At 43.6% G+C, this 25,903-nt stretch overlaps 1 protein-coding gene across 1 annotated transcript in view; it reads left to right on the top strand.

The window, feature by feature from the left end:
• Positions 1-25,903, top strand: part of LOC132821827 (G protein-coupled receptor kinase 6-like) — a 127,810-nt gene that overhangs the window by 66,667 nt on the left and 35,240 nt on the right. Inside the window, exon 3 of the mRNA XM_060834672.1 lies at positions 21,393-21,505. Within this exon, the coding sequence (XP_060690655.1) occupies positions 21,393-21,505 (113 nt within the window). The remainder of the gene's footprint in view (positions 1-21,392; positions 21,506-25,903) is intronic.

The following is a 25,903-nucleotide window of genomic DNA, read 5'->3' on the forward strand; positions in this document are numbered from 1 at the left end:
TGTTAGGTAAGGGGTAAATGTAGGGGTATGGGTGGGTTGCGCTCCAGTGGGTCGGTGTGGACTTGTTGGGCTGAAGGGCCTGTTTCCACACTGTAAGTAATCTAAATAGTTATCATGATCAATCAGAAATTAGTTCATTGACTCGGACTGGAGGAAGGCTAGCCAATGATGCTGGCAGGTTAGCTTAGCTGAAACTTGTTGACTACAATGGATACATTCCAACGTACTGAAGGGTGAACAAAGGAGATATTCTGTCCAGACTTTCTGATACAGCATAAGAATTGATAAGCAGAGCTCTTGGCAGGAAGAGGTAGCCTGCCTCCTGACTTTTAATGTTTGTACAGGAGTGAACCAATTAGGAGCTGAATTGAGAGTAGCCAGGTCATGGAAAATGTTATGTTGTATGAAGCAAAACGTGCAAGGAAGGTTTTGATCCTTTAAAATAGTCATGAATGTTGCACCTTCCATAACTAACTGGTAGTACCATTCCCTTAGGGAGCCCAAGAAGAGGTTTTGGGGGGGGGGGGGGGGGGGGGGGGGGTGGAAATGTGGGTTGAAGAGCGGGAGACCTTTGCCTATTTCAACAAAACCGCTTTGGGGGAAAAACATTCCCCAAATCCTGAAGGAACGTATTTTTCTTCCACAGCCTCAGGAGCTCCCAAACACTTTATAGTCAATGAGGCAGTAATGCAGTGGTGATGTCCCTGGACTAAGTATCCAGTGCCCTAGGCAATTGTTCCAGGGACATGGGTTCAAATCCCATCATGGCATATGGTGATATTTGAATTTAGCTTTTTAAAAATATCTGAAATGTGTTAGTCTAGTTGTGACTGTGTAACTGTTGTTGGTTATTTATAAAAACCCATCTAGTTTAAAGTTTAAAAAATCACACAACACCAGGTTATAGTCTAACAGGTTTAATTGGAAGCACACTAGCTTTCGGAGTGCTGCTCCTTCTTCATCCTGTACAACCACCTGATGGAGTGTCGCTCCGAAAGCTAGTGTGCTTCCAATTAAACCTGTTGGACTATGACCTGGTGTTGTGTGATTTTTAACTTTGTACACCCCAGTCCAACACCGGCATCTCCTAGGTATTCTTTACCTGGCACTACACGTGATTTCAAATCCATAGCAATATGGTTGACTCAAAATTGCCCTATGGGCAATGATTGCTGGCAATGCCAACAGCACCAAAACTAAAGTTTAAAAATCACCCAGCACCAGGTTATAGCCCAACAGGTTTATTTGGAAGCACTAGCTTTCAGAGTGCTGCCCCCTTATCAGCTAATGCTTCCAAATAAATCTGTTGGATTATAACCTGGCATTGTCATTTGTTAACTTTGTCCACCCCAGTCCAACACCTCGACATCATGACCAAAGATAAAGATTTTGTTTTTGAAACACCAAATGGTGATATTTGTATCCAATAAGTTTGGAATAAAAAGTTTTCTTAATGGTGAGTGAGTACTTGTGGATGGTGTTTATCATAAAAATGTACCTGCTCCACTAATGTCCTTTTGGGAACAAAATCTCACATCCTTACCTGGTCATGACCCATAACAATATGGTTGACTCTGTGGGCAATTAGGAATGGGCAATAAATGCTGGCCCAGCCAGTGACAGCCATATCCCATGACTGCATAAAAAATGTCACTGTAGTGCTGAAAGTGATGGCCAATCTGCGTACAGCAGGGTCTTGTAAACAGCTAGGAGATGTGACCAGCTCATCTGTTTTTAGTGATAATGGATGTTCTGGTTTCCTCCCACAGTCTAAAGATGTGCAGGTCAGGTGAGTTGGCCATGCTTAATTGCCCATAGTGTTAGGTGCATTAGTCAGGGGTACGTACAGGTTAGGGGAATGGGTTGGGTGGGTTACTCTTCGGAGGGTCGGTGTGGACTTGTTGGGCCAAAGGGCCTGTTTGCATACTGTAGGGAATCTAATCTGAAAATAAAACTATTGAGCAGGACTTTTCTGCTGCAGTTTGAAATATTTCACACTGGGTTCTTGAGAGATCAGCTGTGGCTTCAGTTTAATGTCTCATTCAAAAGATGGCAGTTCTGACAGTGCAGCATTCCTTCAGTACTACACGCTGCGTTAATCCAGATTTTGAGGAGCCAGTGTTGGACTGGGGTGGACAAAGTTACCAGGTTATAGTTCAACACCAGGTTATAGTTCAACAGGTTTATTTGGAAGCACTAGCTTTTGGAGCGCTGCTCCTACTTTAGGTGGTTGTGAAGTATAAGATCATAAGGCACAGAACTTATAGCAAATGATTACAGTGTGATACAGTGATGCATTGAACAAATCTGGATTGTTAAGTCTTTCATTTTTTTAGAATGCTGGTTTCGGTTCATTAATATGTATATCCCAGAAATACTTTTAAGTCACCTTCTCGAGACAACTTAGCAAAAGGTGACATCTCAGCTCAGACATTGCATTAAAGGTGTGAGGTCAGTGTCTGTATCCCAATCTTGAGTCAGACTGGTTCAATTTTCAAAGTAGAATTTACAAAATATTACATGGATTGACTGCCTGCAGATTGTGCATTTTTTGAGCAAAATAGAATGTTTCTGCAAATTGCATTCTGCAAATACAAATTCACCTCCCATAGATTTGTATGTGCATGCGTGAGAGTGTGTGAGTGCACATGAGTGTGTTTGCGTGTGTGCATGTTTGGTAAAGTTTGTGTATGGGTGTGATTGTATAAGCCTGTGAGAGTGTTGGGGGGGAGGGGGAGGTGGCGTGCAGGGTGTGTGAGAGAGAGTGTGTATAGTGTAGTGGGCTCACCCGAAGTGCAACATGGACCCAAGATCCCAGTTAAGACCATCCCCCTTGGTACCGAACGTGGCTATCAGTCTCTGTGTTGTTGAGAGTATATGTTGCTGGGAAAGCACAGCAGGTCACACAGCATCCAAGGAGCAGGAGAATTGATGTTTTGGGCATAAGCCCTTCATCAGGAATAAGGCTTATGGCCCGGGGCTGAGAGATAAATGGGAGGGGGTGGGGTTTTCCGAAAGGTAGCTGAGAAAGTGATAGGTGGATGAAAGTGTTGGACAGGTCCAGAGGCAGTGCCAAGTTGGAGATTTGGGACTGGGATAATGTGGGAGAGGGGAAATGAGGAAGCTAATCTATCCTTTGTGGTTGCAGGATCTCAAGGCAAAATGAGGTGTTCTTACTTCTGGTGGTGTTTGGTGGTGGAGACCCAGGACTTGCATGTCCTTTGTAGTGAGAGGGGGATTTGAAGTGTTCAGCCAGGGGGTGGTGGGGTTGGTGGGTAAGGGTGTCCCAGAGATGATCTCTGAAATGATCCACAAGAAGGCATCCTGTCTCCCCGATGTAGAGGAGACCACACCGGGTGCAAGAGATGCAGTAGAGGTACAGGTAAATTTGGAGCCTTGGACGGAAATGAGGGGAGTGGTGTGGGCACAGATTTTGCACTTCCTGCAGTGGCAGGGAAAGGTGCTAGGTGGGGGGGGGGGGCTGATGGAGTTGCAGAGGAAACGGTCTCTCCGGAGCGCTGATAGGGGTAGGGAGGGAAATACTTCTTGACCGTTTGGAGGTGGTGGAGGATGATGCGTTGTGTGCGGAGGTTGTTGGGGTGGAAGGTGAGGACCAGGGCGGTCTGTCCTTGTTGCGTTGGGAGGGATGGGGGTTCAAGGGCGGTGGTGCGTGAAGTGGAGGAGATGTGCTGGAGGGCAACGTCAACCACGTGGGAAGGGAAGTTGCGGTCATGGAAGCAGAAGGCCATCTGGGACTTTGAGGTGGAATTGGTCGCCCTGGGAACAGATGCAGCGGAGGAATTGGGAATAAGAGATGGCGTTTTTATAGGAGGTAGGATATCCTTTCACCGACACACTCATCCGCCTGGCTCAACTGGTCCTCCCCCTCACAACTTCTCCTTCCAACCCTCCCTTCTTCCAAACCAAAGGGGTAGCCATGGGCACTCGCATGGGACCCAGCCATGCCTGCCTGTCTGTTGGATATGTGCAGTACACCGCCTCCAACCCCCACATGTTCCTCTGCTACATTGCTGACTGTATCAGCGCCGCCTTGTGCTCCCACCAGGAGGTTGAACAGTTCATCATTTGTCCCAACAGTTTCCACCCCGACCTCAGTCATCTGGACCATCTCGGCAACACCCCTCCCCTTCCTGGACCTCTCCATCATCGTCTCTTCATTGTCCAGTATTTTCCGGGAGCCAAAACATTGTGCCATGTTTCTGGCATGCTACAGCACATTATCGGTGAGGATGAGCATCTCGCCAAGACCTTCCCTATGCTTCCACTTCTCGCCTTTAAAGAACCACCAAACCGTATACAGACAGTTGTTCGCAGCAAAATGCCCAGCCTTCAGGACAACATTGACCACACCACCGTACAACCCTGTCATGGCAATCACTGCAAGGTGCGTCAGAGCATCGACACGGCTACCACCATTATCCGTGGGAGCACCAGCCACTGTGTGTGCGGCAGGTACTTGTGACTCGGCCGACCATTGTCTGTTTCATGCGCTGCAGGCAAGGATGCCCCGAGGCATGATACATTGATGAGACCGAGCAGATGCTATGAAAACTGATGAATGGGCATCATATACCAATCCCAGGCAGGGGTGCTCCCTTCCAGTCGGGGGCAGTTTAGCGGTCAGGGACATCCAGCCTCGGATCTTCAGGTGACCATCCTCAAAGGCGAACTTAAGGATAGGCAACAATGCAAAATGGCTGAGCAGAGGCCGATAGCTAAATTTGGTACTTATGAGGCCTCAAGTGGGATCTTGGGTTCATGTTGCACTAGACTCCACTATACTCTCCACTCTGTCTTGCACGCACACAGGCAGGCATACTGTCACATGGACCCCCTCTCATGTGCACATGTGCTCTCACACACAGCTTTCTACTCCATCACACCTACACACACTTTACGAAGCATTTACACACGCAAACACATTCTCACGTGCACTCAGACTCATGTACTCGCTCTCACTCTTGCGCACGCTCTCTTTCTCTATTTCTCATGCATGCGCGCGCACACAAGTCTATGGGGTGAATTTGTATTTACAGATGCATTCTATTTTGTTCAAAAGATGCACATCTGCAGGCAGGCAATCCATGTAATATTTTATAAATTTCACTTTGGAAACAGAACCAGTCTGACTCAAGATTGGGATACAGACTCTGACCTCACACCTTTAATGCACTGTCTGAGCTGTCACCTTTTGCTATAAAACCTTAAATTGTCTTGAGAAGGTGACTTAAAAGAAATTCTGGGATTTACATATTTATGAACTGAAACCCGCATTCTAAAAGATGAAATCCTTAACAATCCAGGTTTGTTCAATGTATCACTGCATGGCACTGTAATCTTTTGCTATATATTCTGTGTCTTAACAATCTTATACTCCACAACCACCTGACGAAGGGGCAGCGCTCCAAAAGCTAGTGGTTCCAAATAAGCCTGTTGGACTATAGCCTGACGTTGTGTGATTTGTAACATTGGTCTAGATTTTGTTTCTCCTATCTATGGAATGGAAGCAAACCAGCAAGTCCCTGGGAGTTTAATGCTAATTAAATAGGAAGGTGTGGTGAAGACTAGAAATTCTCCCAATAAGCTCGGTTTGAGTGGGCCGGAAGACTGCCTGAACTCACGACAACAACAGCAGACGTTTATGCTTGATAATTAGTCAAGGACGTTTAACAGATGTTGCCTGAAAAGTGATGGACTGCATCCACCCAAGAGGCTCCACAGAGTCCATCTATGCTATTGAGTTATGGGTGTGGTTGTATGGCTAAGAGTCAGAATCTTGCTGTGGTTTATGTTAGGAGGGGATAGTAAGTTGCGTCAACAGTAGTCGGAAGTTACAAAGGGATATATGACAAAATATGTCACTGAGTTCAATTGGGGGAAGTGTTCAGTCGTTTACTTTGAATCTGATAAAGGCAGAGTTAAAATATTTTCTCACTGGAGAGAGTTTTGAATTTTGCAGAATATAGATCACTAAAGGGAAGTGCACAGGTGCAAAATGTGATCGAAAAGATTCCTGGAATATTTGTTTTTATCTCAATAGAGGCTGAGTTACAAAGGGAGGATGTGATGCTTGAGTACAATAGAACCATGGTCAGCCATTTAGTACTGTGTCCTGCGCTTCAGGAAGGATATATTGACTTGGCAAGAAGCACAGCACATTGTGCCAGAATTATATCAGGACTTAAAGGGTACATTTCTGAGGGATGTTGCAGAAATGTTGATTTTATTCACCAGACTTGGGGAGATTGTGGGGTGATCTAAACAAGGACTTGAAAACGAAACAGGATTCAGTAAGAATAATCCAGAAAATCCAGCTTCTGTTGAGGAAATCCACAACAGAATGATAAAGTCCTAAATCTGCATGCACATCCCTTTAGGAGTGAGATCCAGATACATCTTTCCGCCTCATGACATCGCTTGTAAAAGCTTTGGGGACTGCAGGGTCAGTTGAAACTTTTAAGTCAGGATAATTGTAAAGGGATTTGAAGCAAAGACCATTCAATTTCAGGCACTGAGTGGTTGATTGCTTTTTCAGATTTTTTTTATGCAAGGAGTTTTATTCAGATGAAATTTACTGAGGTGATCTGGAATGCTGAGGCTGGTCTGTGCAGGGTCCTGCAAGAGTTACAGATATGATAGTCTCTGATCTTTGGATGAGATGAAACCCCTCACTCAAATGAATTGCAAGTGGTAGCAGCTTACCCCCTGTAATTTGGCAAGTTGGCATCTCTCTCTGACTATGTGAGAATACGTTCTATTAATATTTCCCAAAGGAAAGGTTGCTACTATTTTTGTTTTGGAAATTCTAATGGCACAAGAATAACTTGCTTTGATGGACAGTGTAATTATCTCTTTCTCTTCCTATTAATGCTACAACTATATCTCTCCTGTTGGATTGTTGCATAATCTTGTGTACTCAGAGTTCCAAATAAATTACCTGCCATCTCTAGAGAACATTGTATCAATTTATATGTAATCTGGAAAGGGGGGGGGGTGTTAGAATATGCATTAATATCGCACCATTCACAACGTCAAGATATTCTATAACACATGAAAATGAAAGTGGTTTATTTGTGTCAGTTTGCTGGTAAGGCCATTATTTATTGGCCACTTCCAGTTGCTTCGAGGTGGTCATGGTGAGTTGTCATTTTTGGATACAATTGAGTGGCTTTCTAAGCCAGTGCACCTATGGTATGGAAGCAAACTAGCAAGCCCCTGGGAGTTTAATGATGGTGTGGTGAAGACTGGAAATCCTCCCAATAAGCTCGATTTGAGTGGGCTGGAGGACTGCCTGGACTCACGACAACAATAGCAGAGGTTTATGCTTGATAATTGGTCAAGGACGTTTAACAGATGTAGCCTGAGGATCTGGAGTCCTATGTAAGGCAGATCAGGTGCAACTTGCAGGTTTTCTTCCCTAAAAGACATTTAGTGAGAATCATAGAATCCCTACAGTGCAGAAAGAGGCCTTTTGGCTCACCGAGCCTGTCCCAACACTCTGAAGAGCATCCCCACCCAGACCCAATACATGATCCTTTCCCTGTGACCCCATATTTCCCACGGTGAGCCCACCTAGCCCGTGCATGTCTGGGGTAATTTAGTATGGCCAAACCATCAGACTTGCACGTCTTTTGGACTGTGGGAGGAAACTGATGCAGGTCCGGGGAGAACGTGCTAGCAACAGAAAAAGAACTAACACCAAGTTAAGAAAGACATTTAAAAGTAGAGAATTGCAGTTCATCAAGACATCACAATGTACACCCCACAGCCAGTGCAGTACATCTGACGTGTAGCAGACATGCTGAAATTGTGAGAGATGTGATGAGATTAAATGTGATTTAGAAAAAAAGGCTATCGTAAGAGTTACACAGCACGGAAATGGACCCTTCTGTCCGACTAGTCCATGTCGACCATGTTCCCAAACTAAACCAGTCCCGCCTGCCTGCACTTGGCCCATATCCCTCCAAAACGTTCCTATTGCTGGACTTACTCCAATATCTTTTAAGACCAGGGTATAGTCCAACAGGTTTATTTGGAAGTACAAGCTTTCAGAGTGCTGCTCCTTCCCCAGGCCGCTGGTGGGGTAGGATACATAGGACTTTGTTGTTTTACTTATAAATTCTAACTATCATATAACTGATGCAATTTAGAAGACAAATCTAGATGGCTGTTAAGTCTTTAATCACTTAGAATGGGGATGCAGGTTTCAATTGATTAATATGTAAATTCCAGAATTACTTTCAAGTCACTGCCCCAGGATAACTTAAGGTTACATCATCATGTTTAAAAAGTGACATCTCAGCAGACAATGCGTCAAAGGTGTAAGGTTCGAATCTATCTGGTCTGACTCCAGGCTGGGATACACAAAGTAGGAATTTATAAAATATCACATTACCTTCAGATTGGATGCTTTTTGAACAAAATAAATGTGCACTACAAATTCAGTCCATAGATTTATGTGTGTGTATGCGAGAGAGAGGGGGACAGTGTACGTGCGTGCTTGAGAGGGAGTGTGCGCGAGTGTGACAGAGTACATTGTGACGATACTGCCACTTTATCAAGGTTATTTTAGTTTTTTTAAAGAGGTTGTAACGGTAGAGGTGCCGAAATGTCTGGGCGTGAGCCTGTTTTAACAATGGCAGGGGAGTGACCGTTCTTCCAGTTCAGGTTTTTAATAGTTGGTTTTTCATTGTAATTGTGAGAAGTTGCTTGCAGTGGAGCAAGGTTCTAAACATCAGATGGTTTCTGATTGGCTTTCTCTCTGAAATCTCTCCTGCCTGTCAGAACCTGAGTTTGAATTTACCTTTTGCCAAGGGTGTGTCTATGGGATGTTGCGGGAATGGGAACAACTCCTTTGTATTGAGTTGGGTTTTCAAAGAGTTAAGTTATTCTAAATTCTGTTTTCTTTATTCATGTTTCAACTGTAGTCTTTAAATAAATTCTGTTTTGCTTAAAGCTGAGTGGCTTGACCAGCTGCATCACACCTAGAATATCCACTTCATGTCTGCCTTTTAAATAAGAAACAGTTAAGAGTCTGGGTTACCTTAAAATATTTTGAGGTGGCCTGGCCTATAACAGTAGTCCTGTGAGAGGATGTATGTGTGTATTGTAGGTCAACTGAGTGGGTTTCTGATCCGTAGTCCTTTTGGGATCTTTCTTACTTTCTTCCATTTCTACAGAAACTTGATGTCTGTATCAATATGCGCAATCTTCTTGGAGATCCTCTCCACTTTGAGCCAGCAGTTGGTGGTGTCGATTATTGCCGTGATGTGGAGGTGCCGGTATTGAACAGGTGTGGACAAAGCTCAGTATCACAGAACGCCAGGTTATAGTCCAACAGGTTTACTTGAAAGCACGGGCTTTAGAAGTGCTTCTTTGTCAGGTAGCTAGTGGGGGAGGGTACATCAATGTATCTGGTGTATAGTTTGATTGGAGGCCCTGTGCAGCAAAGAAGTCTTTTTCGAGCTTGTGCATGAAAATGGATGAGATGAAGGATGGTGTTTAGAGATTTGGCGGTTGTGCTGAGGTGGTTGCACCGATGCTGTCATCATAGGCAATGCTGGTGTAGAGTGCCGAAATGTCCATCGTGATGAGGAATGTTCCTGGTTCGACTGGGCCGTGGGTGCTGAGGTTCTGTAAAAAGCTTGTAGTGTCATGCCGGAAGCTGGGGGTTCCCTGTACAATGGGTTTCAGGATGTCCTCGACATAGGCAGCGAGATTCTCATGCAGGGTCCCTTTGCCTAACGCAATGAAACATCCAGGTGTGTTGGCTTTGTGTATCTCCAGAAGGCAGTGGAAGTCTCCTACACGAGAAGTAGGTGGGATGAGAGTGCATAGGGCACTCTGAAGGACTGGACCACAGGTCTTGATCAATCCGTTTAGTTCACGGGTATGTTCTTTGGTCGGTTAGGCCAGTAGTGTTGCCTGTAGTGTTCCTGGCTGTTCAGTTGCCGGTACACTTCCTTGCAGTAGTCCATTCTATTCTGTATGATGATGGCTATTTCTTTATCTGCTGGTTTGATGACAGTGTTGCGGTTGGTCTTGAGAGCATGGAGGCGCTGCCTTGTGATCGGGTGATGTTTTGTTCCACCTTGTGAGTGCGGCTGATGAATTTGGCATTTATACATTTCCTGATGGTTGGAACGTATATGTCAGGCCCAGGGCAGCAGCCCTCCGGAGAGGTCCTTTAGTCACTCCACCACAGATCTCTCTGTCAACTGTCCTGGTTTGTTGGCTGTCTCACTGGAGCTTGCTGGTGGCATCTTGGAAGAATTCCTAGAGTCTCATTCATCTGATGAATTCCTGTGTCTCCCGCCACTCCAGATTTCTTCTTAGAAACTCAGCACCCACGGACTAGTGAACTAGGTACATTCCTCGTCTCAGTGGACATTTCAGCATTCTACACCAGCATCCCACATGACAACAGCATTGTTACAACAGCGTCAGTCCTTAACGCCAACGACTGCCAATTTCCAAGCACCATCTTAGAACTCATCACTTCATCCTCGACCACAAAGTCTTCACCTTCGACAATCTGTTCTTCATTCAGACAAGGAACAGCCAATGGGGACCACATTTGCACCCCAAGACCCCAATATTTTCTCTGGGAGATGGATGGGAATGTGGTAATTTGGAGCATAGGCTGATCAACTACGATCTTCACAAATGGAGGGGCTGGCTTGTAGGAATGAATGGTCTACTACTATTCCTAATTCATATGATCTTATTGTTTGTAATTGGTTACAGCACTGGAGGAGGCCATTCTGACCATCATGCCTGTTCCAGATCCAGATCGCTTTCAGATTTCACCCAGTTTGTACTGTGTCTTGATGTTGTCGTGTAATCCTCCAGTTGCAGCCAAATCTGTTTTTATAGTTGACGTGATTGTCGTTTCCCATGACAGGAAGTGACGTCAGTACCTTGGCTTCCTGCCGTTCCATTAGTAAATTTTACGCTGTATCCCAGCAATCAAATCAAAATCTATCCACAAATCTGACAAGGTGAGGGAGAAAGGGAAGAACGTTTTTACCTATGTTAGCTGAGGGAGCCAATGTTCTGAATGAACAAACACAAAAAAATTGGAACGCGGCTACATTTTTAACGGAATGTTAATTGGCTTTAATTTGGAATGGAAGGGTGAAGAAAATTAAGTGGGGAGCATGGAGATTGTGTGCCAAATTTTATAAACGCAGATAAACTGTGGGATTATCTGTAACTGGTTAGAGATTAAGTTGATTGTCAATGTATATTGACTTTTGTTTGGGAAGAAGAAAAGAAATTTATAGTCTTTAAGCCAACTCTCTTGATTGTTATTTGGAAGAGTTTGTCTGCTGTTTTATGTGCTTGTGGGGTTGGCAGTACAGTTGAAACATAGGAAATACGTCAGTCGTTAACAGAAGGGCTTTGGACGGATAGCTGCACAGCGCAGGTTATCACTTCAGGAGGGATTATTTAATAGAGTGTGGAAAGGCAGACTTTGATTAATCAAAGTTTCTATTGCAGCAATAGAAGGAAGGAACAAATCGGCATTTGAATAGCACCAAGCATGCCAACAGGGCCTCTCATTGTTTCACAAGCTAAGAAAGCAAAGTTTGTTTGACAACCGAAGCTGAGGGCCAAGTTATCTGCACAGCAAGATTCCATTACTAACAACTGTGATGTTTTTGTTAGTCATTATTGAGGGTTAAATGCATTCAGGAGCCAGAGTGAGTAATTTTGCTCCTTGACCCTGTTCCGTCAAAGAGAGGCTTGCTGCCTACGTGGGGGAAAGAGGGGAAGAGAGGATGAAGTGATGGGGTGGGAAGTAGAGGCCATGAGGGTGAAGTGTAATTATCAGCATGGAACCCTTAGGCCAGTTGGTCTGTTTCTGTGATTCCATGGCAGTACGAAGTCAAGCTGAGGCACCCCTGGGACAGTAAGCAAAGGAAAAGTGATTTAACTCATCATTTCATACTGTTCCTGTTGAGGGCGTTTGGGAGTTGGTCACTGAGTGAAAGATGGGTGCCTTTTGTTTTGCAACTTGATTCCGGTACTACTAAAGGTAACGGACGGTGTGGATTTCCGAATTGTTTTGGATGTTATAACAATTTAGATTTGATTTTCCTTTTGCCTGGTATTAATTAACCCTTCAAGAATTAAAGATGAATCTTTGGGCCAATGGCAGCAAAATTATAGAGCTGTTTAAAACTATTCTAATTGAATTCATTTGTTTATTGCTTATAAAATAAAGATGTATGGGAGGACAGATAAGGATGTTTGAGATTGGAGGGCATTTTATTAAAGCCTCCACAGAGTTGGCAGCTCTGATAGGAGTTGGTTATTGGTTACATTGCAGATGGAGTCGACTCAGTGTGGGAGGGCAGTGTTGATGAATCGATTATACAAGGTAAAACTAAGACTTGTTTCATTACTTAAATGGTGAAAACGGGGAATAGTGAGGGTGCATAAAGATTTGGAGATCCATTTATATCAAATCATGAGACTACAGTAATCATGTGCAAAGATGCCAGCCATATGGTTCAGAAACCTTGCACGCAAAGCCAAAGCCTCTGGGATCAAGCCCTACTGCAGGGCTGGAGGACAGACTTCAACGCTGACACTCCAATGCGTTTTGGAAGAAGGGGTGATGGTTATATTGGATATTGTCAGTGCTTGGCACTTGGGGCATGCTGATGTTGCTATATCACCCCAACCTGAATATTGTTCAGTCCTTACTGCAAAATGACATGGACTACTTCAGTATCTGTGGAGTCACAAATAGTGCTAACATATGAGGAAAGATTGGATCAACTGGGCTTGAACCATATGAAATCCTGATGGGACTGGACAGGCTAGATGTGGGAAGAATGTTTGCAATATTGGGGAAGTCCAGAACTAAGAGGTCACAGTCTAAGAATAAGGGATAAGCTATTCAGGACTGAGATGAGGAAGAATGTCTTTAGAGCTGTGAACCTGTGGAATTCTCTCTGACAGGAAGCTGTTGCAGTTAGTTCATTCGATATATTCAGGAGGGAGCTGGGCATGTCTCTTGTGGATAAAGGGATCCAGCGGTATGGAGAGAAAGTGGGAATGGGATATTGAGATTGCGTGATCAGCCATGATCATATTGAATAGTAATGCAGGCTCAAAGGACTTTGAATGTCCTGCTATTTTCTATGTTTCTTTGTGCTGAACATTGTACAATCATTAAGAATATTCTGACCTTATGATGGAGGGAAGATCATTGAAACATCTGAAAATGGTTGGAACTTGGACATTACCTTCAAGGAACTCCTGCAGTGATGTCTTCTGGCCAAGAGGATTGACCTTCAATAACCTCTACCTTTGTGCCAGTTATGATTCTAACCAGTGGAATAGGAAGGATGTTATTGCATTGGAGGCATAGAAAATAGGCGCAGGAGTAGGCCATTGGGCCCTTTGAGCCTGCCCCACCATTCTATATGATCATAGCTGATCGTGCAATCTCAGTATCCCACTCCTGCTTTCTCTTCATTGTCCTTGATCCCTTCAGGCACAAGGGGCCATGTCAAGCTCCCTCTTGAATATATCTAACAAACTGACCCCAACAGCTTCCTGTGGGAGAGAATTCCACAGGCTCACAACTGAGTGAAGAAGTTCTTCCTCATCTCAGTCCTGAATGGCTTACCCTCTATTCTGAGACTGTGATCCCTAGTTCTGGACTTTTGCCAATTTCAGAACCATTCTTCCTGCATCTAGTCTGTCTAGTCCCATCAGGATTTTATGTGGTTCTGAGACACCACCCCCCTCAAACAAGTACAAGCCCATTTGATCCAGTCTTTTTTATCATCTGTCAGTCCTGCCATCCCAGGAATCAGTCTGATGAACGTTTGCTGGACTCCCTCAATAGCAAGAATATCCTTCCTCAGAGTAGGAAACCAAAAGTCCAAACAAAAACTCAAGATGTGGCCTCATCAAGGCCCTGTATAACTGCAGCAAGACATACTTTAAAACGCAAATCCTCTTGCAATGAAGGCCAGCATGCCATTAGCTTTCTTCATAGCCTGTTACACCTGCATGCCAACCTCCAGCGACTGTTCCACCATGACACCCAGATCTCGTCCCACCTCGCCTTTTCCTAAACTGCCACCATTCAGATAATAATCTGCATTCCTGTTTTTGCGAATCAATCATATATCAGATACAATTCACCAGATTAAGTCTAGAAGTGAAAGGCTTATTTTATGATGAGAGATTGAACAGATTAAGCCTGTACTGTGGTGTTTAGAAGGATGAGAGGAGATCTAATTGACATATACAAGATGCTAAAGGGAATTGGTAACCTGGATGAAGAAAGGATATTTTGCCTTGTGAGGCAATCTAGAATGAGAGGGCATAGTTTTAGGACAAAAGTGGCAAACTTAAAAACACCAGTGAGGAGAAATTACTGTGTGTAAATTCACTGCCTCAGTGTGGTGGATGCTAGGACACTGAAGAAATTTGAGGAGATAACCCTTCAACCCCAATTGAAAAATCGGTCTATGGGGAACAGGCAGGAAAGTAGAGTTGAGGCCCAGATGAGATCAGCCATAATTGTATTAAATGGAGCAGGCCCGAGAGGCTGAATTGTCTACTCCTACTCCAGGAGGAGATAGTCGACACATGATGTAATGCTGCTTGGATGTTGTTTTGATAACAAGATGCCAACATCCAGTATGCGTGATGTACACTCTCTAGAGAGTTTTGACACCAGAAGGATCCAGATGGATATAATTTCTAGGTAATCTCAAGTGACTGAATAGACAAAAGTTGATTAACGTCATGAAGAGTTCTTGGTGAAGGGAAAGGAGATGTGTGAGGTACTAATAGCTTTGGAAGATGAGTAAAGAAAGACTTTGTTTTTCTGTATTGTGCCTTTCAGTGTCTCCCAAACTGATTTACCATGATTGAGCTAGCTTTAAAGTGTAGTTACACTTTTAACTCCGGTTGGACAGCACAGTAAAAGGTCTTTTGGCCCATCAAGTAAGATACTAGAGAAGGTTTAGGGCCTATCAAAAATAGTAGCGGAAAGTTGTCTGTGGAATCTGAGGACATAGGGGAAGCATTTAATGAATACTTTTCGTCAGTATTCACACTGGAAAAGGGCAATGTTAGTGAGAGTACAGAGATGCAGGCTACACGATTAGATGAGGTTGAGGGTGACAGAGGTTTTCCCAATTTTGGAAGATCTGAAAATAGACAAGACCCTGGAGCTGGATGGGATTTATCCTCTGATTCTCTGGGAAGTTAGGGAGGAGATTGCATAGCCTTTGGCATCCATCTTTGTCGTCATTGTCGACAGGACTAGTGTCAGAAGATTGGAGGAGAGGGAATTTTCCCTTGTTTAAGAAAGGGAGTCGGGACAACCCTGGTAATTATAGGCCAGTGAGCCTTACTTCGGTTGTGGGTAAGGTACTGCGAAAAGGTTACAAGAAAGGATTTATAATCATCTGGAAAAGGAATAATTTGATTAGGGGTAGTCCACACGGTTTTGAGAAGTCTAGGTCATGCCTTATTAACCTTAGAGTTCTTCAAGGAGGTGACATAACAGGTGGATGAAGGTAAGGCGGCTGATGTGGTGTATATGGACTTCAGTGAGGTGTTTGATAAGGTTCTACACAGTAGGCTATTTCACAAAATAAGGAATTTTGGGATTGAAGGTGATTTAGTGGTTTGGATCAGAAATTGGTTTGCTGAAAGAAGACAGAGGGTGGTGGTTGATGGGAAATGTTCATCCTGGAGCTCAGTTACCAGTGGTGTGACACATGGATCTGTTTCGGGCCACTGCTGTTTGTCATTTTTATAAACTATGTGGAGGTGGGTGTAGTAGGATGGGTTAGTAGATTTACAGTTGAAACTGAAGTAGGCAGAGGCATGGAAATTGCCGAAGGATGTTACAGAGGGACGTAGATAAGATGCAGAGTCGTAGAGATGTACAGTGTGGAAACAGACCCTTCAGTCTAACCCTTCCATACCGACCAGATATCCCAACCCATCTAGTCCCACCTGCTAGCACCCGGTCCATATTCCTCCCAACCCTTCCTATTCATATACCCATCCAAATGCCTCTTAAATGTTGCAATTGTACCAGCCTCCACCACTTCGTCTGGCAGCTCATTCCATACACATACCATCCTCGATGTGGAAACAGTTGCCCTGTAGGTCTCTTTTATATCTTTCCCCTCTTATCCTCGACCTATGCCCTCTAGTTCTGGACTTCCCGACCCCAGGGAAAAGACTATTTACCCTATCCACTCTATGACTCTATTTCCCTCATAATTTTGTAAACCTCCTATAAGGTCCCCCCTCAGCCTCTGATGCTCCAGGGGAAAAAGCCTCAGCCTGTTCAGCCTCTCCCGATAGCTCAAATCCTCCAACCCTGGAACCATCCTCCAACCCTCAGCTGGGCTGAGAAATGGCAAATAGAGTTTAATGCGGAAAAGTGTGAGGTAGTTCACTTCAGAAAAAGTAACAGGAATGCAGAGTACTGGGCTAATGGTAAAATTCTTGGCAGTGTAGATGGACAGAGAGATCTGTGTCCAGGTGCCTAAATCCCTGAAAGTTGCCACCCAGGTTGATAGGGTTGTTAAGAAGGCATATGGTGTGTTGGCATTTATTAGTAGGGGTATTGAGTTTTGGAACCACGAGGTCATGCTTCAGCTGTACAAGACACTAGTAAGGCCGCACTTGGAGTATTGCGTGCGATTCTGGTCACCGAATTATAGGAAGGATGTGGAAGTTTCGCAAAGGGTTCAGAGGAGATTTCCTAGGATGATGCCTGGTATGGAAGGAAGATCTTATGAGGATAGGCAGAGAGAACGGAGACTGTTTTCGTTGGAGAGAAGATGATTGAGAGGTGACTTAATTGAGACATAGAAGATAATCAGAGAGTTAGATAGGGTGGACAGTGAGAACCTTTTTCCTTGGATGGTGAAGGCAACATAAGGGGACATAGCTTTAAATTGAGGGGTGATAGATTTTGGACAGACATTAGGGGCTGTTTCTTCACTCAGAATAGCAGGGGTGTGGAATGGCCTGCCTGCAGCAGTAGTAGACTCTCCGACGTTAAGGGCATTTAAATGGGCATCGGACATGCATATGGATAGTAATGGTGTAGGTTAGATACGCATCAGATCAATTTTGCAGGTCAGTGCAACATCGAGGGTCGAAGGGCCTGTACTGCACTGTAACGTTCTATGTTCTATGAGTCTGTACCATCAGAAACCACCATCTATTACAATCCCATTTTACTTGGTTACTTATTATAGTAACATGTTCCCACTTTTCAAACTTGCAAATAGCGAACTGGGAACAGGAGTAGGCCATTCAACGTCTCAAACCTGCTCCAGCGAACCACCAAAGAGGTTGATCCTGAATTCCCTGTGGGCTTTGGTTAGTCACTTAAATTTACAGTTACCTAGTTCTGATTTCCCTATTGAATGGAAGCATCCTCTTTTGGTCTACCTTGGATAATCTTAAAGACGGCCCTTGGCCAGAGATAAAAGCCAAAAAGCGATTGTTAATGAATTAATCCAGCATTGTTTCCACCATATAGCTGATGGAACAAGAACAATTACTGGTGGTTGGTTGGGTGCATGTGTGTGTGAGCGATAGAGGCCTCATTCAAGTCCTTCGTCAAATCGCCCACTTGTACAACTGTGTTTGACTTTGTTCTGAGAGCATTGAGCTGTTCATACTGTAAGTGAATTGTATCGAGATCATTATTTGTCGGTGGTGGCAGGATTTATGTTGGAGATGCAGGAAGTTTAGTGTGGCCTGTGTTTGATTGCCTTGCCATGTGTTCAGTATTCTGTAATTTTATTTCAAAACATGTGACATTGTTGTGCTTCTGGATTCAATTAGAATTTGTAGACTTGTTGGTTGGGGAGTGGAGTGTGGTGCCATCTTGCGTCTGCGTGCGTATATGTATACGCGCGTGTATGTGCACTGTCTGTGCTACTTTCTAAGCGGTGAGAGAGGTTGGCAGGTAGTTCAGATGTTTCCTGGGATCAGAGGATCTGTGATTTGAAGTAAGCTGTAAGTGATAAACGCAGGACAAACAATCCAGAGGTCAGACAGAGTCTGGTCCTTTCAGCCATGATACTCCCGTCTTGATTTCAAAATTCTCCACGTCAGAAGTCCCAGGAGGTACAAAATTACCTAATGAATTCAAAACAAATGCTTAGGCCAATTCCAGAACAGTCTAGAACTATCTGTACAAGTTTAGGAGTAGGCTATTCAGCTCTGGTCCTATTCCACTTATGCAATTGGATTGAAATCAATCGGCAATCAAAATAAATTCCAAATGAGGTATTTTGCATATCATCTCATCTGTTCTTTCATGTGCAGTGAAATCAACTTGCATTATGGATCTTGTCCAGCTCCCTTTCTGGACCTTTCCAGTGACTCTGTCTACTGCATGAGCTATCAATTTAGTCCAATATGGTCCTGATTCTTGGGTTGGGTGAGGGGAGGTTTTTGATCTATGTTGTGGGACAAAGGTACACAATGCTAGCACTTGAATGTCAGCCATTCCTAATTTCCCTTGAATGATTGGCTCTTTAAGGCATTTCAACAGACAGTTAAGAATCATTTAAGTCATAAAGATGTACAGCACAGAAATAGACCCTTCTGTCCAACTCGTCCATGCAGACCAGATATCACTCGCAGTCCTATTTGGCCCATATCCCTACAAACCTTTCCTATTTATATACCCATCCAGACGCCTTTTTAAATGTTGTAGTTGTACTATCCTCCACCACTTCCTCTGGCAGCTCATTCCATACACGCTCCACCCTCTGCTTGAAAAACTTGCCCCTTACATCCCTTTTACATCTTTCCACTCTCGCCTGGAACCTATGTACTGTAGTTTTGGACCTTCTTTCATGGGGAAAAGACGGGAGTATTTGGCATCAGTATTTACCGTGGAAAAGGATTTGGAAGGTAGAGAATGTTGCCAAATATCCATATTACAGAGGAGGAAGTGCTGGATGTCTTGAAATGGGTGAAGGTGGATACATCCCCAGGACCTGATCAGGTGTCCCCTAGAACTCTGTGGGAAGCTAGAGAAGTGATTGCTGGGCCTCTTGTTGAGATATTTGTATCATTGTCACAGGTGAGGTGCTGGAAGACTGGACATTGGCTAACATGGTGCCACTGTTTTAAGAAGGGTAGTAAGGACAAGCCAGGGAACTATAGACCAGTGAGCCTGAATTTGGTGGTGGGCAATTTGGTGGAGGGAATCCTGAGGGACAGGATGTACGCGTATTTGGAAAGGCAAGAACCGATCAGGGATAGTCAACATGGCTTTGTACATGGGAAATCATGTCTCACAAACTTGATTGAGTTTCTTTGAAGAAGTAACAAAGAGGATTGATTAGAGCAGAGCGGTAGATGTGATTTATATGGACTTCAGTAAGGCATTCGACAAGGTTTCCCATAGGAGACTGATCAGCAAGGTTAGATCTCACGGAATACAGAGAGAACTAGCCATTTGGATACACAACTGGCTCAAAGGTTGAAGACAGAGGGTGGTGGAGGGTTGTTTTTCAGACTGGAGGCCTGTGACCAAAGGAGTACCACAAGGATCGGTGCTGGGTCCTCTACTTTTTGTCATTTACAGAAATGATTTGGATGCGAGCATAAGAGGTACAGTTAGTAAGTTTGCAGATGACACCAAACTTGGAGGTGGAGTGGACAACGAAGAGGGTTACCTCCAATTACAACAGGATCTGGACCAGATGGGCCAATGGGTTGAGAAGTGGCAGGTGGAGTTTAATTCAGATAAATGTGAGGTGTTGCATTTTGGGAAAGCAAATCTTAGCAGGACTTATCCACTTAATGGTAAGGTCTTAGGGAATGTTGCTGAACAAAGACACCTTGGAGTGCAGGTTCATAGCTCCTTGAAAGTGGAGTCGCAGGTAGATAGGATAGTTTTATAGCTTTCCCCCCTCTCCCTAAACCTATGCCCTCTGGTTCTGGACTCCCTGACCTCAGGGAAAAGACTTTATCCATTTATTCTATCCATGCTTCTCATAATTTTGTAAATTTCTATAAGGTCACCCCTCAGCCTCTGATGCTCCAGGGTAAATAGCCTCAGCCTATTCAGCCTCTCTCTGTAGCCTCAGACCCTCCAACCCTGGCAACATGCTTGTAAATCTTTACTGAACCCTTTCACGTTTGACAGTACTTTAAAAGTAGCCTCAGCAATGTCTTGTACAGCCGGAACGTGACTTCCCAACTCCTGTACTCAGTGCACTGACCAATAAAGGAAAGCATGCCAAACCCTCCTTCACTATCCTATCTACCTGTGACTCCACTTTTTCAAGGAACGATGAACCAGCTCTCCAAGGTCTCTTTGGTCAATTAATCAATTACAATGGTGTGGGTCTGGAGTCTGATGTAGGTCAGATCAGGTACAGATTGCAGATATCTTTCCCTGAAGGAGATTGGTGAGTCAGATAATTTCATAGTAATGATAACCGTAATGGTGACCTCAAGAATGAAACAAGCTTTATATTTCAGATTTATTAGTTGAGTTGAATTCGCCAGCTGCCAGAGTGAGATTTGAACCCACGTCCTCAGAATATTAGCTCGGGCCTCCAGGTTGCTAGTCCAGTCACATTATTTCCTGGTGCCTAATCTGTTTCAAGGTTTGCATACCCTTTCTGTTTTATTTCTTCCTAATATTTAACTTAAAATAATATGGCCATATATACATTGCCAAGTCATTTTATAGCATTATATATTTAAATGAAATCCTTCCAAATCTACTCTTTGTGGAGTCATGGGACCTCATTCCATAAATTCTTAAAAGTGAAATACTGTGGATGCTGGCATTCTGAAATAAAAGTGAAAATCCTAGAGAAACTCAGCAGGTCTGACAGCCTCTGGAGAGAGAAACAGAGTTAAGATGTTGAGGCAAATACTGCAGATGCTGGAAATCAGAATGTTGGACAAACTTAGCAACTTGCTCTGAAGGGTCATACCGGACTCGGTGTTAACTCTGTTTCAATCTCCATTTTGACATGTTGAGATAACGGGTCATTTAACATGTTTGTTGGGGAGGGATGGTGTTCCAGACTTCGTATCATGTAGATATCTACCGATCCCCCCTCTCTGTGAAATGACAGCTTTCTTGTGATTACATCCTTAAGAAATATGGATTTGATCAAATGTAAAGCAAGATTAAAAGTATTAAACCTCTCAAGCTGATTAATTTGCCATTAATTCTCAGAACTTTTGGTTAAGTGACAATATTATCTGCATAGTCATTAGTCCTGTCAATTTGTAAAGATATGGACCATTGACATCACATTGACTGTTTGGTGGCTTCTGCACTTTTCTCATAAATAATGTTGCTTTTTATTTTTCAGAAAGGGATTATTACAACCTGTGTGACAAGCAACCAATTGGAAGAACCCTTTTCAGGCAGTTCTGTGAGACCAGAGTTGAATTGAAGCGATGCATTGAGTTCCTGGATGCAGTGGTAAGTCTTCACTTCAGCGCAATCTTAACGTCTAAGTCAGATTCACGAGAGAAGAAGACTAAGATCCTTCTAGTTTGTATTCTACCATCCAATTAATCTGTGATGGATCAGTGATGGGACTGTTGATTAATCATAGCAATCAATTGCAACCAATTAGGATGTTGATAATGGAGCATTTAATGATGGTAACACTACTGAATGTCAAGGGACAATGGTTAGATTCTGGCAGCTTGTGTAACATGAATTTATTTGTCAGCCCAAACCTGGATGTTGTCCTGGTCTTAATGCATTTGGGCACCACTTCCTCTGTATCTGAGGATTTGCTAATAGTGCTGAACATTGTGCAATCATCAGTGAACATCTCCACTTCTTACCTTAAGATGGAAGGGAGGTCGGCAGCTGAAGATGGGGCCTAGGACCCTGAGGAACTGCTAGAGCTGAGATGACTGATCTCCAACAACCACAGCCATCTTCCTTTGTGCCATACATGAATCCAACCAGCAACGAGCTTTCCCATTTGTCTCCTAATAACTGCAGCTTTGTCAGGGTTTCTTGATGCCATACTTGATCACATGTGACTTTGATGTCAGGGGTAGTCACCTTCCCCTCACCTCTGGAATTCAGTTCTTTTGTCTATGTTTGAATGAAGGCTGTAATAAGGACAGGAGCTGAAGAGACCTGGCAGATGCCAAACTGAGCATCAGTGAGCAGGATATTGTGAGCAGGTGCTGCTTGATAGCAGTGTTGGTTGACACCTTCCATCACTTCACTGATGATTGAGAACAGACTGATGGGGGCGGGAATCGGCCTGGTTAGATTTGTCATGCTTTTTGTGTACAGGACGTCCCTGGTCAATTTTCCGTTTTACCAGATAGATTTCAGTCTCGTAGCTATAGGTATACAATTTGCAGGTGACTTAAACCTCTCGTATGAGAAGCAGCTTTGTTTGAGAAATTAAATAGTATATAAAAAAACAAAGATTTATATTTTTATCGTGCCTTTGTCTAGCTACTTGTGACAAATGCAATCCTTGTATCACTCTAAAGTGACTTACTATGGAAACCATGATTTGGAGGAGCTGGTGTTGGACTGGGGTAGACTAAATTAAAAATCACACAACATCAGGTAATAGCCCAACAGGAAGCACCAGCTTTCGAAGCATTGCTTCTTCAGGTGGTTGATAACCACCTGATGAAGGAGCAGCGCTCCAAAATTTAGTGCTTCCAAATAAGCCTGCTGAACTATAACCTGGTGTTGGGTGATTTTTAACTTTACTATGGAAAGAGAGACCTTGTCTCTGTTTAAAAACCAATGGCAGTAATTTGTCTTTGATAAAGTGCTTTGAATATAGTAACCTGTCCAAAAGTACTTCACAGTGTCACATGGCCACATGAGATTTTGGGACAAGTGACAGCTTAGTCAAAGAGGTATATTTCAAGGAGCATTGTGAAGGAAGAGAGAAAGAGGTTTCAGGAGAGAGTTCAGTTTAGGGCCAATTCAGCTGAGATCACAGAAAAGCCAGAATTAAATTTGAGAACAGCCTTTGATGCAGACTTCATACAATTACTCCATTGACAAATAGGTGCGTCCTGGTGAAATGCAATATGTTGATGTGATAGATTCTGGACGTGACTCAGCCCGAAGAAACGATTTGTCAAATCGTGCTGTGTTCGAGTTGTTGGACCTTTTATAAATAGGGAAATGAATTTGCATCTTTCTAAAATTTGTCTCAATCTAGTTTATCCCCTTCACTAACCCAACCATGGAGATGGTTTATTGAGGAAAGTTGTGAATTGATGTAGCTCCTGGTTCTGTGCACAAACTCAAGATGAACCGAAAAAGCTTCCTGGCTGATGACTTTTGAACATCACTGTTGTAATGCAGCTGTCGTGGTGGCCAATGTTCATGCATAGCAAGCTCCCACAAAAATCACTGCAATGCATGACATGATAAATTGTTTATTTTGTTGGCCGGAACACTGGGGAAGAATCTCCATACACTATTTCGAAAACGTCATGGGATTGTGCATGGTGGCTCAGTGGTTAGCACTGCTGCCTCACAGCACCAGTGTCCCAGGTTCAATTCTAGCCTCGGGCGACTGTCTGTGTGGAGTTTGCACATTCTCCCCGTGTCTGCGTGGGTTTCCTCCGGGTGCTCCGGTTTCCTCCCACAGTCCAAAGATGTGCAGGTCAGGTGAATTGACCATGCTAAATTGCCCATAGAGTTAGGTGTACTAGTCAGAGGGAAATGGGTCTGGGTGGGTTACTCTTGGGAGGGTTGGTGTGGACTTGTTGGGCTGAAGGGCCTGTTTCCACACTGTAGGGAATCATTTATTGTTCAGTGCGATTTGAATATACGTCCTTCTGATCTCTCTCTTTCCACTGAGCCAAAGTTGTTTCAGATGGTTTGACGTAAATGGTCAAAAACGAACAATGTTTTTTCTTCCTTTATTTATGTGTACCTAATGTATAGAGAGGGGTTAATTAATTAATTAGATTGCATGACAGCAAATTGTGCAACACACTAGTCAACCATCTGTATTTCACTACAGTATAGTATCTAATGCATTATATACAGTACTAGATTTGGTTTAAACGTATTTGAACCTTTAATAAGAGAAGTAGCTTTTCCACTAGTTAAAGCTTCTGGACTTTTCTAGAATTTAGAAAAGTAAGAAATAGGAGCAAGAAAAGGCCATTTGGTCTATCGAGCCTGTCCCACTATTCAGTGAGGCTATGGCTGATTTACCTTCTGACCATTTTTCAATGCTCTTTCCTTAATTCCATGATATTTCTTTATAACTAGAAATCTCTAACCTGAACATATTTAATGACTGCATTTCCATAGCACTATGTTGTGAATCTTCAGACTTCTCTACCCCAAAGTGAAGCTAAGTGATTCCATGACAAACCGATCAAACCATTTAAATGGTGGTGGCCATTTAACAACTCACTGGAGCAAGAGGTTTGGGAAATATCCCCAAATTCAATGATAAGGGAGCTCAGCACATTTTGCTCATCGGTAAATTGTTGGAAGGTGTCTTGAGCAGTGTTATCAAGCTCACTGATGCCCAGTTTGGGTTCCAACAGGGCCACTCAGCTGCTGGTCTTATTACAGTCTTGGTTTGAACTTGGAGAAAGGGAATCAGTGGATAAACTCTCCGCTGGTTGAAGATATATCTGGAGGTCAGTCATTTCAGCTCTGGGACATCTCTGCAGGAGTTCCTCAGGGAAGTAAGAGAGATCCAATCATCAACTGTTTCATCAATGATCTTCCCTCTGTCACAACATCAGAAATGGGGATGCTTGTAGCAGTTGTGTGTACTTCCTCCAGATGCATTAATCAAAACTCCTTGGATAGCACCTTGTTTTTACCTCCCATATAGGAAATGACATGAGGAAACATTTCCTCACCAGAGGATGGTCAGACTATGTAGAATTTGCTCCCACAAGGCTGCGGAGGCTGATCACTGAGTACATTCGAGAGAGGGATTGATTTTGTTTTAAACATATTCAAAGCATCAATGGGAGGAGAGAGAGAGAGAGAGAGGCACTGAGTCACTGGATCAGCCATGATCATATTGAATGGTGGAGCAGGCTGGAAGGGCTGAATGGCCTATCTCTGGTCATAGTTTACATCCAAATGGTCTATCTCTTATTCTGAGACACTGTTTCCTGTTTCTTGACCACTCTCTCACCCCCTCAAGGGGAAAGATCTTTCCTCGTGTACCCTGTTGCCCCCTTTAAGAATTGAGTATTTCAGTGAGATAGGCTCTCATTTGTTGAAAACTTGAATGTAGACTCAATCTTCTCAATTCCTGTGCTCTCAGGAATTAGTTTAGTGCTCCTCTGGTGGTATATCTTTCCTTGATAGGAAGACCGAGTTAACTGCAGATCTATTAGAGTTAACCAGCAGCAGGCTATTACTCTAGCTGTAGATGCAATTTTGGATAAGGAGGACTAAATTGGCTCAAGTTCCTGCTCCTTATCACCACATTGTAGACTACAGATTTCCAATATTAAAAATGTTGGCTTGCCTTCCCTCTCATTTTGGCCAGACTAAAGAAAACCTTTGAGTGAGTTGAAGCTTTCCTATAACTTAGTTCCCCTGAGGGCCTGAAACCAGACTGGTGACTCTTGTTTGAAATCTGAGTTGCAGCTTCTCTTCCTGAGGAGAGGCACCTTGCTGAGTGCTGCTTTACACTAACCTCTGTGTGGACCATTTGCAGTAGACTGTTTTGCAGTCAAGTTGGAGTTCAGGAGAAAACTGTGTGGTCAAGTACAAGCTTTGAAGTGGACGTGCCAGTGTTGGACTGGGGTGGACAAGGTCAGAAGTCACACGACACCAGGTTATAGTCCGACTGGTTAATTTGGAAGCTTATAATTTATATATAACCTG

The sequence above is a fragment of the Hemiscyllium ocellatum genome, chromosome 2, assembly GCF_020745735.1.
Source record: "Hemiscyllium ocellatum isolate sHemOce1 chromosome 2, sHemOce1.pat.X.cur, whole genome shotgun sequence".
NCBI lineage: Eukaryota > Metazoa > Chordata > Chondrichthyes > Orectolobiformes > Hemiscylliidae > Hemiscyllium > Hemiscyllium ocellatum.